This window comes from Nuphar pumila, chromosome 7 (genome assembly GCF_984573655.1).
Source record: "Nuphar pumila chromosome 7, dmNupPumi1.hap1.1, whole genome shotgun sequence".
NCBI lineage: Eukaryota > Viridiplantae > Streptophyta > Magnoliopsida > Nymphaeales > Nymphaeaceae > Nuphar > Nuphar pumila.
Genome location: NC_143255.1, coordinates 37213256 through 37228713, shown reverse-complemented (window position 1 = coordinate 37228713; position 15458 = coordinate 37213256). Strand labels below are relative to the sequence as shown.

Sequence of the window (15458 nt, the reverse complement as noted above, 5' to 3'; positions counted from 1 at the left end):
AACCCGATCCGAGTCACCGAGTTGACACGCCGAGTCACGAGTCAATAAAGAACGAGTCGAATTCTGAGTCATGGGTTTTAAAACCTTGGTTTAAAATAGATCAACAGTTAAATAGGCAAGCAGTTCAAAGCAAGTAAGCAGTGCAACTGTCAAACGCAACATGACGATTCACTTGATCGTAAGTTGTGAACTACCACGCAACTAGCAAGTCTTATGATCCATCAACCAGTGTGAACAGACTTATGTTTCGATATTACTGGCCTGCGGGTACGCGCAGACAAATCGTAGAAACAACTGAGACTAGTTCAGGCGTTTGTTATTCTATGTATTTTCAATAACCCGAATAGCTAGTTGAGTCTGCTCCTAAGGAGAGAGCTTTAGCCGAGAGAGGATTCCCCAAAAGTAGGTACTTGGCAACGGATGCATCCAACTTTTGTAGAAGTCCATAGGATCTACCACCTAGGATAATGTCTGGTAGTCCCTGTAATAACCGCAAATTTTATGCAGCATAAAGAAATTATATATATATATATATATATATATATATATATATATATATATATATATATATATATTTATTTATTTATTTATTTATTTATTTAATTAACGTGAATTGGGCCTGGGATCCGTTACCGAATCCAAAAGAAAAATATGTGCATATTAAAGTATTTTAGTAATACTATATAAATAAATAACAAATAGTAAACTTTTCAAATCCACTGTTGGACCTAAGTGGATCCAACCCCTGGATCCACTGCTATTCACGCGACCCGGATCCAAATCGCGATCGGATCCAGCATCGCGGGTCGGGGGTCGGACCCGACCCACTCCCTGTAAAATTTTAATACAGGGAGGGATAAAAAAGGGGGGGCAACCCGATATGGGTTGCCCGATAAACATAACAAAAGGGGAAAACCCCCTCCCCCGATATATCGAGTGTTAGGGTTCAGTGGAACCCTAACACGTCAAGAGATGGGGAGGTGGGGGAGCACAACGCAGCCACCGAGAAGGTAGGATTTCCTCCCTTTTCGGGAGGCCACCCTCGTACAAAGGGGGACCCTCGAACCCCTCTTTCTCCCTCTCTCACTATCCCATTTTCTCTCTCTCTCTCTCTATCTCTCTAACCCTCGGATCACCCTCCGAGCTTTGGCCTGCTGTTCGAAGCCTTGTCAGGAGACGCCGACCGACCTCCTCTCGTGGCTGCCGCAACACCTTCACCGGAAAATGATAGGAGTTCAGTACTTTTATTGTTCGGTGTTGAGTGCATCCGGGTATGTGGGTCGGTCAAAAAAGAAACCTTATTATCGCATAAATTGGGGTTTGCATTTGGGGTTTTTTCCGATGACTGCGTGCAACCATTTCAGATTTGGGGGTTTTTCAATCTTAGCATGGAATAAACTCGGATTTTTGAGTTTTCTAGCTCAATCTTATGTTAAAGAAAGTCTGACTTTTGGATGTATATAAACTCATAATCGTGGAGTTCGTTGCTTTTCATGTTGGTCATTAGATTTTGTTTCCATCCTTTTTGCATGTGCTGATTTTTTATTTACAACAACAACAACAACAACTACGCCTTCATCCCAAAACAATTGGGGTCGGTGATATGAACCAACAAAGAAAATCATTATGGGTCTTCCACATGAATCCTTCTCCTCCATTCATTTATATCCAATGTCATGTCCTCGGTGAGGTTCAAAGCATTCATATCCTTTCTTATCACCTCCATCCATGTCTTCCTAGGCCTACCCCGACCTCTTTTAACTAATATATTTTCCCATTTCTCCATCCTTCTAACTGGAGCATCATTAGGCCTTCGTCGAATATGTCCAAACCACCGTAAACGATTCTCTCTCATCTTATTTTCAATGGGTGCAACGCCTACCTTCATACGTATCTCCTCGTTCTGAATCTTATCTTTTATTGTATTTCCACATATCCATCTCAGCATACGCATCTCAGCTACACTCATTTTTTGAATATGATGTCTCTTGGCAGCCCAACATTCCGTACTATATAGTAAAGCGGGCCTAATAGTCGTCCTATAAAACTTTCCCTTCAACCGCAATGGCATTCTACGATCGCACAACACTCCAGTTGCACTCTTCCATTTCATCCACCCAACCTTTATTCTATGATTTACATCTCCATCAATTTCTCCATACTTTTGAATGATAGATCCCAAATATTTGAAAGAATCATCCACCGGTATTTCGTGCTCACCAAGCTTCACTACACTCCCATCACTACTTCGTTGCTTACTAAATCGACATTCCATGTATTTTGTCTTACTCTTACTCAACTTAAAACCTCTTGCTTCCAATGTTTGTCTCCATAATTCTAACTTAGCATTAACCCCAGCTCTAGACTCATCAATCAAAACAATATCATCAGCAAACAACATACACCACGGCACATTTTCTTGAATTGATCTCGTAAGCTCATCCATCACTATAGCAAATAGGAAAGGGCTTAAAGCAAATCGTTGATGTAACCCAACCGTTATAGGAAAATTGGTTGTCACCCCTCCACAAGTGCGGACATTGGTTACTACTCCTTCATACATATCTTTAATTATACTAATGTACTTGAGAGAAACACCTTTCTTCATCATTGTCCACCAGAGAACGTCCCTAGGTACTCTATCGTAAGCCTTCTCCAAATCAATAAAAACCATATGCAAATCTTTGTTTCTCTCTCTATTTCTCTCAATAAGTTGTCTAAGAAGATGTATAACTTCCATAGTTGATCTTCCAGGCATAAAACCAAATTGATTATCCGATATCATGACAATCTTCCTCAACCTAGACTCAATCACCCTCTCCCAAAGTTTCATAGTATCACTCATGAGTTTTATACCACGATAGTTTGTGCAATCTTGTATATCACCCTTATTCTTATATAGAGGCACCAAAGTACTCTTCCTCCACTCATTAGGCATCTTATTTGTCCGCCAAATCTTGTTAAAAAGATTTGTCAACCATTCTAAACCTTTCTCTCCCAAGCATTTCCAAGCCTCGATAGGTATACCATCTGGGCCAACTGCCCTTCTTGATTTCATTTTCTTCAAAGCCTCTGCAATTTCTTTCTTTTGAATCTTGCGCATGAAGTCACGATTCATCTCATGAAAAAGAATTGAAAAGTCTCCAAGATCCTGAGCATGACTTTCATTAAATAGCTTATCAAAATAATCTTTCCATCTCTCCTTAATCTCCTCATCTTTGACTAAAACCCTTTGTGTTTCATCTTTGATACATCTAACCATACCCAGATCCCTCGATTTCCTATCTCTCATCTTTGCAAGCCTATAAATATCCTTCTCACCCTCTTTGGTATCCAACTTGTCATAAACCTCCTTATATACCTTATCCCTCGCGTTCTGAACTACTTTTTTAGCTTCCTTCTTTGCTATCATATATTTCTCCAAATTCTCATTATCACGATTTTTACTTAGATTTCTATAACACTCTCTTTTAACCTTAATAGCTAATTTGACATCCTCGTTCCACCACGATGTATCCTTACCTAGCGGTGCACCGCCTTTAGACTCACCCAATACCTCCTTAGTCACCTTTCTCATGCCACCCGCTATCTTATTCCACATAGATTATGAATCCTCCTTGAGACACCAATCAACTTCCTTAACTACCCGCTCTACAAACATTCCTTGTTTAGCTTCTTTCAGTGCCCACCACTTAATTCTAGGATCTATCATATGTTTATCCCTTTTGCGGTATTGTCTAATTCTAAGATCTAAAATTAAGACTCTATGTTGTGTAGCTACACTTTCTCCCGGTATAACCTTACAATCGATGCAACAACCCCTATCTCTCTTTCTAAGTAGGAAAAAATCTATCTGGCTCGTATTAACCCCACTTTTAAAAAAATATAGCCAATTTTTTATTTAAAAAAAATAAACAAATAAAATTAGGGGTAATCGGCTATATTTATAACAATTGTTAAAATCTAAAATTTTGGGTCTTAATATCTCCAACAACCATCTTATCGTTGATCATAAAAACGAAATTCTTGTTGGATGTTGATTTGCCGGTAAGAACATCGAGTTTTGTTTGAATTAGTGTAATTGTTATTATTTTCTTGACTGTAGTAGCACCTTATGGCCGACAAGTAACATATTGATTATATTATGCTGTATTAATGCAAAAACTGACATTTTTGGTTGGCTACTTTCATGAAATTATGATTTTCTTCCATTTACGCAATGGCTATATTCTGCCCAGTTGTACAGGGAAACACATAGCTAGAATGTTTCTTTAGGTCTGGTTGTTGAAATGAGGTTTCACTGTAACCTGCTTAAAATTCCTACTTTTAATGAGATCTCTAGACTGAATAGTTATGCACAGATTCATAGACTTGCACATTCAAGCTAGGAAAGGAGCATATCAGCAAACGTATGCATAGTAATTTAAACTGATGATTAGTTACATATTAAACTGCATAGTAACTTGTAAATTTAAATTGATGTTTAGTTGTATATTAAACTGCGTAGTAACTTGTAAATTTACATTGATATTTAGTTACATATTAAGTTGCATAGTAACTAGTAATTTAAATTGATGTTTAGTTGCATATTAAACTGCATAGTAACTTGTAAATTTAAATTGATGTTTAGTTGCATATTAAGCTGCATAGTAACTGGAAAATTTAAGTTGAGGATTTGTTGCATATTAAGCTGCATGCAAATGTTGGTGTTCACTGCATAGTAACTTGTGAGATAAATTGATATTTAGTTGCGGCATAATTTATGATGGTCAATTTCATATTCCTTAAAATGTCCCAATGTTCATTATGTGTACATGATCTAGAAGGTTCGAAGGGCCATTTAGAGGCTTATTCGTCAATCTCCCTATGCATGTGAAACTGTGTATTCTTCTGAGGTACTATTGCCAAACCCTACATAATTGCTGAAAGTATCAAATGCCAAAAAAAAAAAAAAACTGCATATCTTGCAGAATGTTCAAATGAGAGTGTATTGGGAGAAATGTATATAGTAGTGTTACTAAATCTCAAGACACCAATCGTGTCTTTGCTTGTTGGCAGAGCTTTTAAATACATGCCACCCTTTTTATACATGGAGGTGTGGCGGCAATTTACTATTAAAAAATAAATCAATAATAATAATAATGATTCGACAACCGAATCTATGGGTCGGTTTGTTGTAGACATATGAATGTCTAACCAGTGTATTGAGGTTCTTGCCTAGGCCATCGAAGTTATAATGTGAATCCACATGAAAATGAAAATATAATATTTTTGCTTGACTGGGTTAAAGGCACCAGAGCACTTTGGGTGGGTTATGCAATCAGTATGACAAAGGATTGGGACGGTTCTATAACCTTTGTAAATTGACTAAGGTTGGGAATTTTACTGTTGTGGTAGTAGAAGGAAGTAGGGGAAATGCCCTGTACTTCGGGAAATAAATTAAATGTAAAGATTAACCCACTCAGTTTCGAGCTTACCTTGGAGAGGGCAGGTGGTACAAAGCTTCGGGAACATGTTTACTGGTTCGAGCTAAAGTGACTCGTTGGTCCCCAGTCCTCGGAGTTGGGGGACCCGGACTACCAATATGTCCTAGGTGGTAGCTATTTGTTCTTTTGCAGAAATTAGAGATGCATCATATTTTGGTTTTGGCATTTGGGAGTTTCTCTCGGTCACTGGCCGCTCCCTTGGGATTTCAGTCACAGTTAGAATGTTCGGGTTAATAAAACAACTTTAAATAATATACCCCCGAACGTTCTCTTCTGTGATGGTTTCATCGGCCCGTGTGTACCCTCGGGATAAGAAAAGATAAACAACAATTAGAACATTTCAGGTATCACAGTGAGTGGTGTTCTAGGGAGACATGTTTATATTTTTCCAGCATGTTCTAGGTTTGTGTCCTGAAATGTGTAGATATGAGATAATCAAATTCATATTGTGATTGCTATATAAATGCTATGTACGATTGTTATTATCGTTGCAGAATATGTTTTAATTGCTTAATGTCTTACTTGCTTAATTGTTGTCTTTTCATAAAATGCTTTAATTGCTTAATTATAATTGTTGCATAATCTGTTTGCCTGCCTAGTCATATGTCTATATGTCTGTTACTGCTGCTACATAGTCTTAATTGTGTGATTCTTAATAGGCTGAAAATTCACACACGACAACCACGTCACGTACTAGATTCATGATATACCTGCATTAAGAGTACAGTTTTTCCTACTTAGACGTGGTAGTCTAATTTCTATAATTTTCATCATTTTCAGACAAAGAGTAGTTATATGAGCGACGCGAGATGAGGCGCAGACCAAGACTTGATCTACTTGTTCCCTGGCGGTCCTACTTTCTTTCAGATGGAAATTTTTGTCTTGAGACTCATAATGTGAAAAACTCTGATGTTGGATTCTATTATTATTGAAATAAAAATAAATGGTGTGGTTTGCTTTTACCTTCATGTATCGTTCTGAAATGCTTAACCCTGAAATTATTAGTTGTTTCCGCTTTAAAAAAAAAATCCTCAAAAATCTGAGTTAAAATTTCGGGGCGTTACAGTCCCTTCCCTTATCTCCAATGACTGGGGAGGCCGGATCATTGCCCGTGGGGTGGTTGTTAACAACCTGTCCATTGGAGTTTTTGTACTGATACATCCTCTCCCTTAACAGAAACCAAAGGGCGAATGGGTGCGTTAGGCGTTGCTTAACTAACGACCCATTCTACATGTTGTGGTGTTTCAACCACTCGAGCATCTTGCCTGTGAAGGCAATCTCATTCTTATGTGTTTACAACATTATGCATTTAGCATTGTTCGAGGTCGCACGACTGTCTCATTCGATCATCGCAGTACTAGCGTACAGTGCACGACTACAAGTACTCTAGGATGAAAGGGATATAGTTCCTTAATAGGAACCTCAACAAAAGTGTTTTGCAAAGATGTAATGTTTCTCAAACTTTATTTTTGACATTATTTATCTTTTGAAACAACCAACAACTTGTGTTAACATTTGACATGCGATTTTCTAGAATCTCATCCACTATCGTGGTATTTACATGCCTCGCATGACTCGATACTGGCCTCGATAAACGGGATACGGGTTTCTTAACAAAACCCCCGCTAAGAAGTTCGCTCAAGCCCCAATTCGGAGTTACACGAGATATGTCAGATAGACGAACATAACCAGCTAATCGCATCCCTCCAAATACTGCGATTTGGGCAGTCTTTGATGCTTTTACGCAGCTCCCTAAATTCTCAAGTCTACTTTGTAGGACTGCTCACTCGAAAAGCCAGGATCCTTGCTAGGGATCTCTCTCCTTAGACAAAGATATATCGTTAAGCCCCTGACTCAACTCTAATCGCAAGAGAGAGAGCGGTAAATGCCCCTTGCATCCTCCACGAGGATGCCTTTATAACACATGCAATGAGCGAAAACTTGAGTGTAATCTGCAATGGCAAGGCAGTAACGAAACATTTGCAAAAGCAGAAGCCGGGGCGCAAAGTGCGACAGCAGAGTAAAGACTGTAAGCAGGAGTGTAAACGCAAAGACTGGGCGCAAAGCGCGACAACAAAGGAAAGACTGAAAGCAGGAATGCGTAAGCGAAGCCTAGGCGCAAAGCGCGGCGGCAAACGAAAGACATGACAGAAAGTAAAGGACAAGGATCGTGAAACCGCGTCCTTGAGTTAAATGCGTACTCGTATATATATATATATATATATATATATATATATATATATATATATATATATATATATTTAATTATCCTTTTTAGTTAATTGAACTCAATTCAATTGTCTAAGTCCTCTATGCAATCTTCCCCTACCTTGGAGAGTTGCGAGATTGTTGGCATCTGCGGGTGTAAGCGATTGACGGCTCGGGTCACGGGGCGCGAGCGAGAACCATCGTACGAGCTGCAAAAGCGAGATGTCAACATGCTATCTCAATCAGAAAGGAAGAGAGGACAGGGGCGTTGTAGTTGTCCTGACGTGAAAGAAGCAGAGGCAGGGGCATCGTGCCCCTAGGAACCTGCCGAATGCAAAAAACGGGGAGGCATGGGGGCTGCACCCCTGCCTAACGATGGTTCATACAGAGGCAGGGGCTGCGCCCCTGCCTTCCAAAAGCGAAAGTAAGTAGGGGTTGTGCCCCTGCCTGACAAGGTGGAAGAGAGGCAGGGGCGACGCCCCTGACCGTCGATCACAAAGGGGGAGGCAGGGGGCTTCGCCCCTACCTGCCGAAGTTCGTGGAGGCAGGGGCAACGCCCCTGCCTACTAGAAGAAGAAGGCACAGGGAGGGGGCTCGACCCCTCCCCTGCAAAACGAGTGCACAGGGAGGGGCTTGGCCCCATCCCTGGCAAAGGGTACGCAGGGAAGGGGCTCAACCCTCCCTTGCATACAGGGGGTACAGGGAGGGGGGCTATGCCCCTTCCCTGTCGCTGGAGGGTGCAGAGAGCGGAGAGGGGGCCTCGACCCCTCCCCCGCCATCAAAGGGAGCAGGGAGGAGGTTGGGCCCCTCCCCTGCTAAAGGTGGTGCAGGGAGGTGGTTCTACCCCTCCTTTGGCCGCAGGGAGTACAAGGAGGGCTCGACCCCTCCCCTACAGAAAGGAGACGCAGGGAAGGGGCTCGGCCCCTCCCTTGCCTACAAGGGTGCAGGGAGGGGCTCGACCCCTCCCCTGCAAACAGAGGCCACTGTGAGGGGACTCGGCCTCTCACTTTTAAAATACGGCACAGGGAGGGGCTCGGCCCCTCCCCCGCTAAAAGGAGTCGCAGAGAGGGGGCTTTGCCCCTCCCTGCGATTTAGGTCACCAGGGAGGCGGCTCAGCCCCCCTCCCTGTGCAACAGAGAGGTGAGGGAGAGAAAAACGATCGAAGGAGAGGAGGCGGCGCGTACCTGGAGGGTTGCCGAAGGGAAGGTCGTCGGCGTGTGAGCGTCGCTGGAGACCGCTGCTCGGTAAACGCAAGGAGAGTGGGAGAGGGGGTCGGGTATCGAGAGAGTGAGAGGCGGTGACGAGGGTGCAGAGAGAGAGAGAGAAAATGGGAGAACAGAGGGGAAGGAGGTTTCGAGAAACCTCCCCCCCTTGCCTCTGCGTGCTTTTATAAGCACGCAACCGACTAACACCTGACGGATCCGGATCGGGTCCGGATCCGGATCCGGCTCGGGTCTGGGTCTGATCCAGCTCGGGTCTGGGTCCGAATCTGGCTCGGGTCCAAATAAATTTTTTTTTGTGGGTTTTGCACTTCATTGGCAGAGTCAAACCAGTTTTGGACACAGTCAACATTGTGTCATTAACTTTATCTATTTCCCTTTATGGTTATGATTACTTATTTTGAATTTACTTGCATTCTTTTTCTTTTAAATTTGACATCATTCATCAATTTCATTACATTTAATTTGAATTTGGTTTAATTATTTGATTTTTTTAATTATAGTGATTTACAATTGCTGTCCAAGAGTTTGCGCTTGAGATGATATTCATGTTTTATTACTTTAGCTTAAGAAATATATATGTTGGGGGAGGGGGGGGGGGTGCATAAATGCAGACACCCAATTTCGGTGCAAATTATGACCTCTAGAAAATTTGACATGTTTTTACCAAGCCATGCAACATTATGGTGGGCATTTTGGTAATTTTTATTATTTCTTTAGAAAGGCCAAACATTTGCTCCAATTTTCCCACTATAGCCTCAATGGAGTTGGATGGGGGCCATTAGTCTTATTAACCTAGGGAACCATAATCAAAAACAAAACTTGAACAGTTAAGCATGGAACACACATTCTAGATCATTAGAATGCCCAACCTTTATAACTACTACACTAGTTTCCCTCCCAGTGGAAAACAATCATAATGCTTCAGCTTTTCCAATAGTGAAAACGTTGTTTAACTATTACCAAAATCAACACAACAGCATAAACCACAAATAGTAAAACCTTAATACTGTTTCAACATTTCATTGCCGGAAGACATATTCTGAAGATGTCTGAAACTCATCCAGAGATTATCAAAATTGTCATTTGTCACATATATTCTGAAAATGTCCAAAAACGGATGAGGAAAATTTTAAAGAAACCAAAGGTCATGACAAAGAAAATAAGTTTAATCCCATCTATTGAAATTTGTAGAAAATCTATCAGAAAAATTCTTAGTTACTCTAACATGGAAAATTGGAACCAGTGTCAATTTACACTTTTTTTAAAAAAGAGAGAATTTTGCTATTAAGAAAACTAAAGATTACAAATTTACAACCCTCCGAGTAAGATAACGAGAAGTAACCCCACATCAGACAACAGAAAAAAAAAATAGGAGACAAACATAGGCTTCAACCAAGCTAAGTCCACTGTATTCCATATTGCCATGTACATATTATGATGTTTGTGTTTTTTAAGTAGTAGATATTGCAAAAAATATCATGATGTTTTGAAAGTTAGTGTTACAAATGACAGCAACAGAAAATAAATCAAATAAGAATTACAGGCAATCACACATGCATGTATAAGGTTGTATCAGAGCATTCAAGTTTCACAAAACTCCTATCTAATACCAAGCATGTCCGTGTTATTTCATGTACCATTTGTTTGACTATGTCATGCAGGAAATAGAATTGCTAACAATTGTGTCCTCTCATGCCTCATTTCTGCAATTTCTATTATAGCAATCCTGTAAGACTATGCTATGTTGAAAAGCTTCGTGCAAATGAAACGAAAGATGCATATTATTTTCTATGGGTGCAAAAAAATCACTTTGCATACTTTCATGCACATATGCATTATGTGGCACATATATTTACAAAAAGGTATCTTTTCAATTTCAAGATGACTGACAACCCAAAGACAAAAAAAGAAGAGAAGATTATAACATCTGTTGCATAAGATGATTAATAGTTATGAGCATGCAATAATCAAGAGAAAGGAAAAGATATTACACTGGTTGTGATGCAGCCAAAGAAACTTCGCCATGAGAGTATAAATAAAGGTATGCAGTCATACTTGTTGGAACAATGATGATCATCCATGTTGCACACTGCAAACATACCCATCAGAAGAAAGCATCTTTAAGCATTTCTATTGTGGGTCCATCAAATACTACCAATATGTGAAATTGTAACCCAAGCTGTCAACTTGCCAAACAGCAAACCATAAGACTGAGAAGTGCAGATATTAGATAAGAACTGTGAAACACCAGATATTTGACCAGGGCTTCAATCAAAAACATGAAAAGCAGGAAAAAGAAACTATCTGTGCATATAAAAGGAAAGAAATCACTTCTTTTCTAAAACGAAAAGATTAGTTGAACAAACTGAAAATATCCCACAACAGTATATGACAAGATAGTTTGAGCTTCCAGCACATGCAGTACATGCATATAGGAAAGAACAGAACACGCCAAGATGGTTACCAATGCTTGAGAAAGGAATTAACTATAAGCAACTACATGCATTCATTTGGCATTTTAATATTGAATTAGTTCTATTATAGGTCACACGGATTCGAGAACTGAAAAATATTATAGGCAAATTGACCATGAAAGCAAGTGAAATTTGTCAAGAGGGCTATGAGGAAATCTACAGAACATCCAGAAACCTAAAAAGAGTTTGAGATGAGCTAAGCACTAAAAAAGTAATACAAACTGCATACTGATTGATTGAACAACCAGATAAAGAAGATAATTTCCAAGTTCTTGTGACATTATCCCTGATCCGGAAGTAACCTTTTCCTTGGAACCAACAAAATTGATGTCACCCAATCATTCTATTAAATGTGGTACCTGTCCAACAGGTGCAGAAAAAATGTATTGATCCCACTCTATCTGATTACGCTGTTTTCAGCTTTCTGCTATATGATCAACCAAGTCCAGAATAACCAACATCATCATGCATTATACAATTTGGCATCACAGTCTAATGCAACATGCTTATAAAAAATATTTCTACTTCAGCTCCTGATTGAATATACATGGATTATATGAGTTATTCTTACAATGATTATTGGTTTTGATAACAGTTCCCAAGTCATTTGCCAAAGAAAGTGTGTGTATCAATCAAACCCCCTCTCTCTCTCTGACACACCAAAATGCATGCCTGTGAACATTAGTAAGAACCAGATTTAGTAAAACCCCATGTTTTTTTGAAAACATAAATGTATACATATGCATTAGGATATATGAAATGCTGGCCACCTTATTCATTGGATATTAACTTACGTTCCATAAATCCATAATGTGGCATGCAACACATGGTTTGTTGGACTGGAACCTCAAGTAAAGGTTTCAACAACCATCCCATCTATGATAGAAGGAAGAGACCATGAGAAAAAGGAAGGCGACTAGAATATGAGAAGTGGACACTTGCCTGGGCCGCCCGAGTGGCAGCAGGCTGGTGGGAGAAGGTAGTGACCCCTTTGTCCCGAGGTTTGACTCCCACCGGGTGTGCGGGTGCCTTTAACTGGTGTGCTCCATAAGGACTTGGGTGTCAGTGACCACACTCCAGGTTTACCTCACAGGGGGGAGGGCCCATTAAGCGACCCAGTTCTCAGCGAGAGTTCCTCGTCATAAAAAAAGAATGAGAACTGAAAATATGAGAACTAGAGTGTGAACTGAGATTTTTATGGGTTTGTGTTTTTTTTTCTTAAATCTGACCATGTGGATGTGATCTATATATGCTTGGTTTAAAGCGAGCGGCTCTTGGATAATCTGATTACAATGCATAAGCATGATTTTTTTAAGACTTGAAAATCGACAGCTCAAAATTTTCTTAAATATTAAAGCATCCAAAAATGGTTTTTTTTGTCAAAAAAGCATGATCCAAGTTCCAACAGTTATTCCTAGCAAATGGACCATGCTAAACACATCAGCAGGGTTCGATTTGCAAAAAAAGTATTGATATGCCTAGTTCACACTCTAATTCTCAAAATTTCAGTTCTCATATTCTAGTGTGTGTATCCACAAAAAGATTTGCTACAATCATTTGTATGTACAAATGATTTAGGCAAGTCCTTTTTCTTTTTTACTTTCTGTAATTTTGGTGAATCTGACCTTGTAGATATGATCTGCATAGTCAACATATGAGTGGGTTTTTTCTGGCGGTTCAAAAATTGATGGCAATAAACAGTTCAAATTTTCTCAACTCATAGGAACATACTTTTTCATTGAAAAAACATGATCCAAGGGTTGATTCCTAACAAATCGACTATGTTGAACACATCTATGATGTCAGATTTAATCAAAACAACTTGGATCATGATACCCCCAACAAGATTGTACATACCAATGATCGTAGCAAATATATTCCTGCATATACATACACATACATACATATACGTTAAAATATGTATATATATTTGTAATATAATGAATATATATATATATATAATTTTGTTGTAATAAGTAATGCCCATCAGGGGCATTTTTGTCTTTTTCACTTTTTGTATATAGGTTTGTCTGTCCTATAGGGACAGTTTTGTATATATTTTTGTTTTTTATATTCTTTGTAATTGCCTTGGTTTTGAGGGGCTCTTTTAGTTAGGTTCTTTTTTTACTAGTCAACATAGAGTTGACTAGTCAATAAAGTTGTTGGAACAATCCAACAACTCTATTTCTAGCTGTTGAACTGTTCCAACAGCTCTATTGAGACTACATATTGTGTATAAATAGGGGTAAAACCCCCATTTCTTTCTAATGCTTTTCCTAAACAATCTACTCAATAAAGATGATATTTTTTATGTTCATGTGTTATTGTTTTAACTCTTTGAAGTCTTGTATGTGCACTTTGTGCTTGTGTAGTGCCTTAGTGCTTTTGTTTTTGTTCTTTATTGGACTTGTAATTAGGGTTGGTAAACGAGCCGAACAGGGCATGTTTGGGCTTGGCTTCTTTACTAGTGGATTGAGCTCGTGGCTTGGCTCGTGTTCGTGTTTAGCCGAGCCGAGCTTGAGCCCGGCTCGTCCCTGAATGAGACAAGTCAAACACGAGCTGGATCGTGTAAAAACATTCCATGTTATTTATACATAATATATACATTTTTATATATTATACTTGAAAATATATATAACTTTTTATAAATTGCACTTAATAGTCCATATTTTATGTATATATTTTTCATTCATCCTTCTTTTTTATATATATTTTATGCATTATTTCTTTTATATATTACATAAAATATATATTATCCATAAAAATATATATTTTATCTATACGAGCACTGTCGAGCCGAGTTGAACACCTTGTGTTCGGGCACGACTCGTTTAAGCTAAACAAACTGCTCGTGCCTCGGCTCGCCAACCTTTTGAACCGATCACGAATGAGTTTGTGACAAGCCGAACCGAGCCGAGTCACGAGCTGATCGGTTTGTTTACCAGCCCTACTTGTAATAGTGCTTGTGCACTTTGTATTTATTTTTCCACATATTTCATTACTACATACATATATAAAAGGAAAATATAAGGTGGTTTTGTACCATTACACCATATAGTGGTACACACTCTTGTTTACATAGATCTAGCCGTTAAATGGTAAATCTAATTGTACAGATATGTTTAGCATGATTTAATCACTATATTAGAAGGTTTTATCATATCTAATGCACCATAAGATTCCAATTTTGAGATGGTGAAAATAAACAGCTCACAATTCATGAAAATAAGGGTGGTTTAAAAATGCTATAAAAAACATATTTGAATCAACTTTAGCACATGAAATAATGAATAGAATATGCTAAAGATGATCCAATGGTTACATTTTGCTTTTAGGCATAGATCTATGTAAATCAAGTGTGCACCACCATAAGCTATGGTGGTACAATACCACTATAGAAGAGATCATATATATATCATATATATATATATATGAGAGAGAGGGAGGGTGGGGGGGAAGAGCTGAGACAAAAGGGAAGAAGAGAAGGAAGGTTGCTAATTCTCAACTTGTGGGACACCTTATTCATGACAACATGATATGAGAGAGTGAGAGAGGGCTGTGCCAAACCCATGAAATAAATGTAAAAATTGCATGAAAGAAATGAAAAACATGCTATGTCACAGACACAACACGTGATGCGGAATCGATGTGCGAGTTCAATTTTTTTTTGAAAAACAGGACATGAGGAGACAAAATTTTTAAATTTTTCAATGAATAAAAAACTAATTTTTTGATATTTTAATATTGTTTTTATATTTGCATGGAGAAACTGCCCCCAAGATTAGAGACCTAGCAGCGCTGGCTCTGCCTGTCATACTTATGATCATTGTCCTGGCAGCATAAAACTCCATGGGCTAGAAATGAATTTTTATTGAAATAATACTTAAAAATATTAAAATAACATAAAAATATTGTTTGTACGTGTCAGTGTCTGTGTTCACATGTTCGCTTGTGTCATGTCCCTGTGACATAGAAAACATGCAATTTGTGAATCCTAGAAGTGAACATGAAAAATTGATAAGCTCCTATAGAAAATGAAACTCAAAAGGCTATTTAGTGCTAGAAAT

The 15458-nt window shown here is 38.9% G+C and overlaps 1 protein-coding gene across 6 annotated transcripts in view; it reads right to left on the bottom strand.

The window, feature by feature from the left end:
- Nucleotides 1–15458, bottom strand: part of LOC149831945 (uncharacterized) — a 97984-nt gene that overhangs the window by 58926 nt on the left and 23600 nt on the right. For all 6 annotated transcript variants that reach the window (XM_090012304.1, XM_090012309.1, XM_090012310.1 and 3 more), the window contains exon 7: nt 10911–11006. In XM_090012304.1, coding sequence (XP_089868430.1) covers nt 10911–11006 — 96 coding nt within the window. The remainder of the gene's footprint in view (nt 1–10910; nt 11007–15458) is intronic.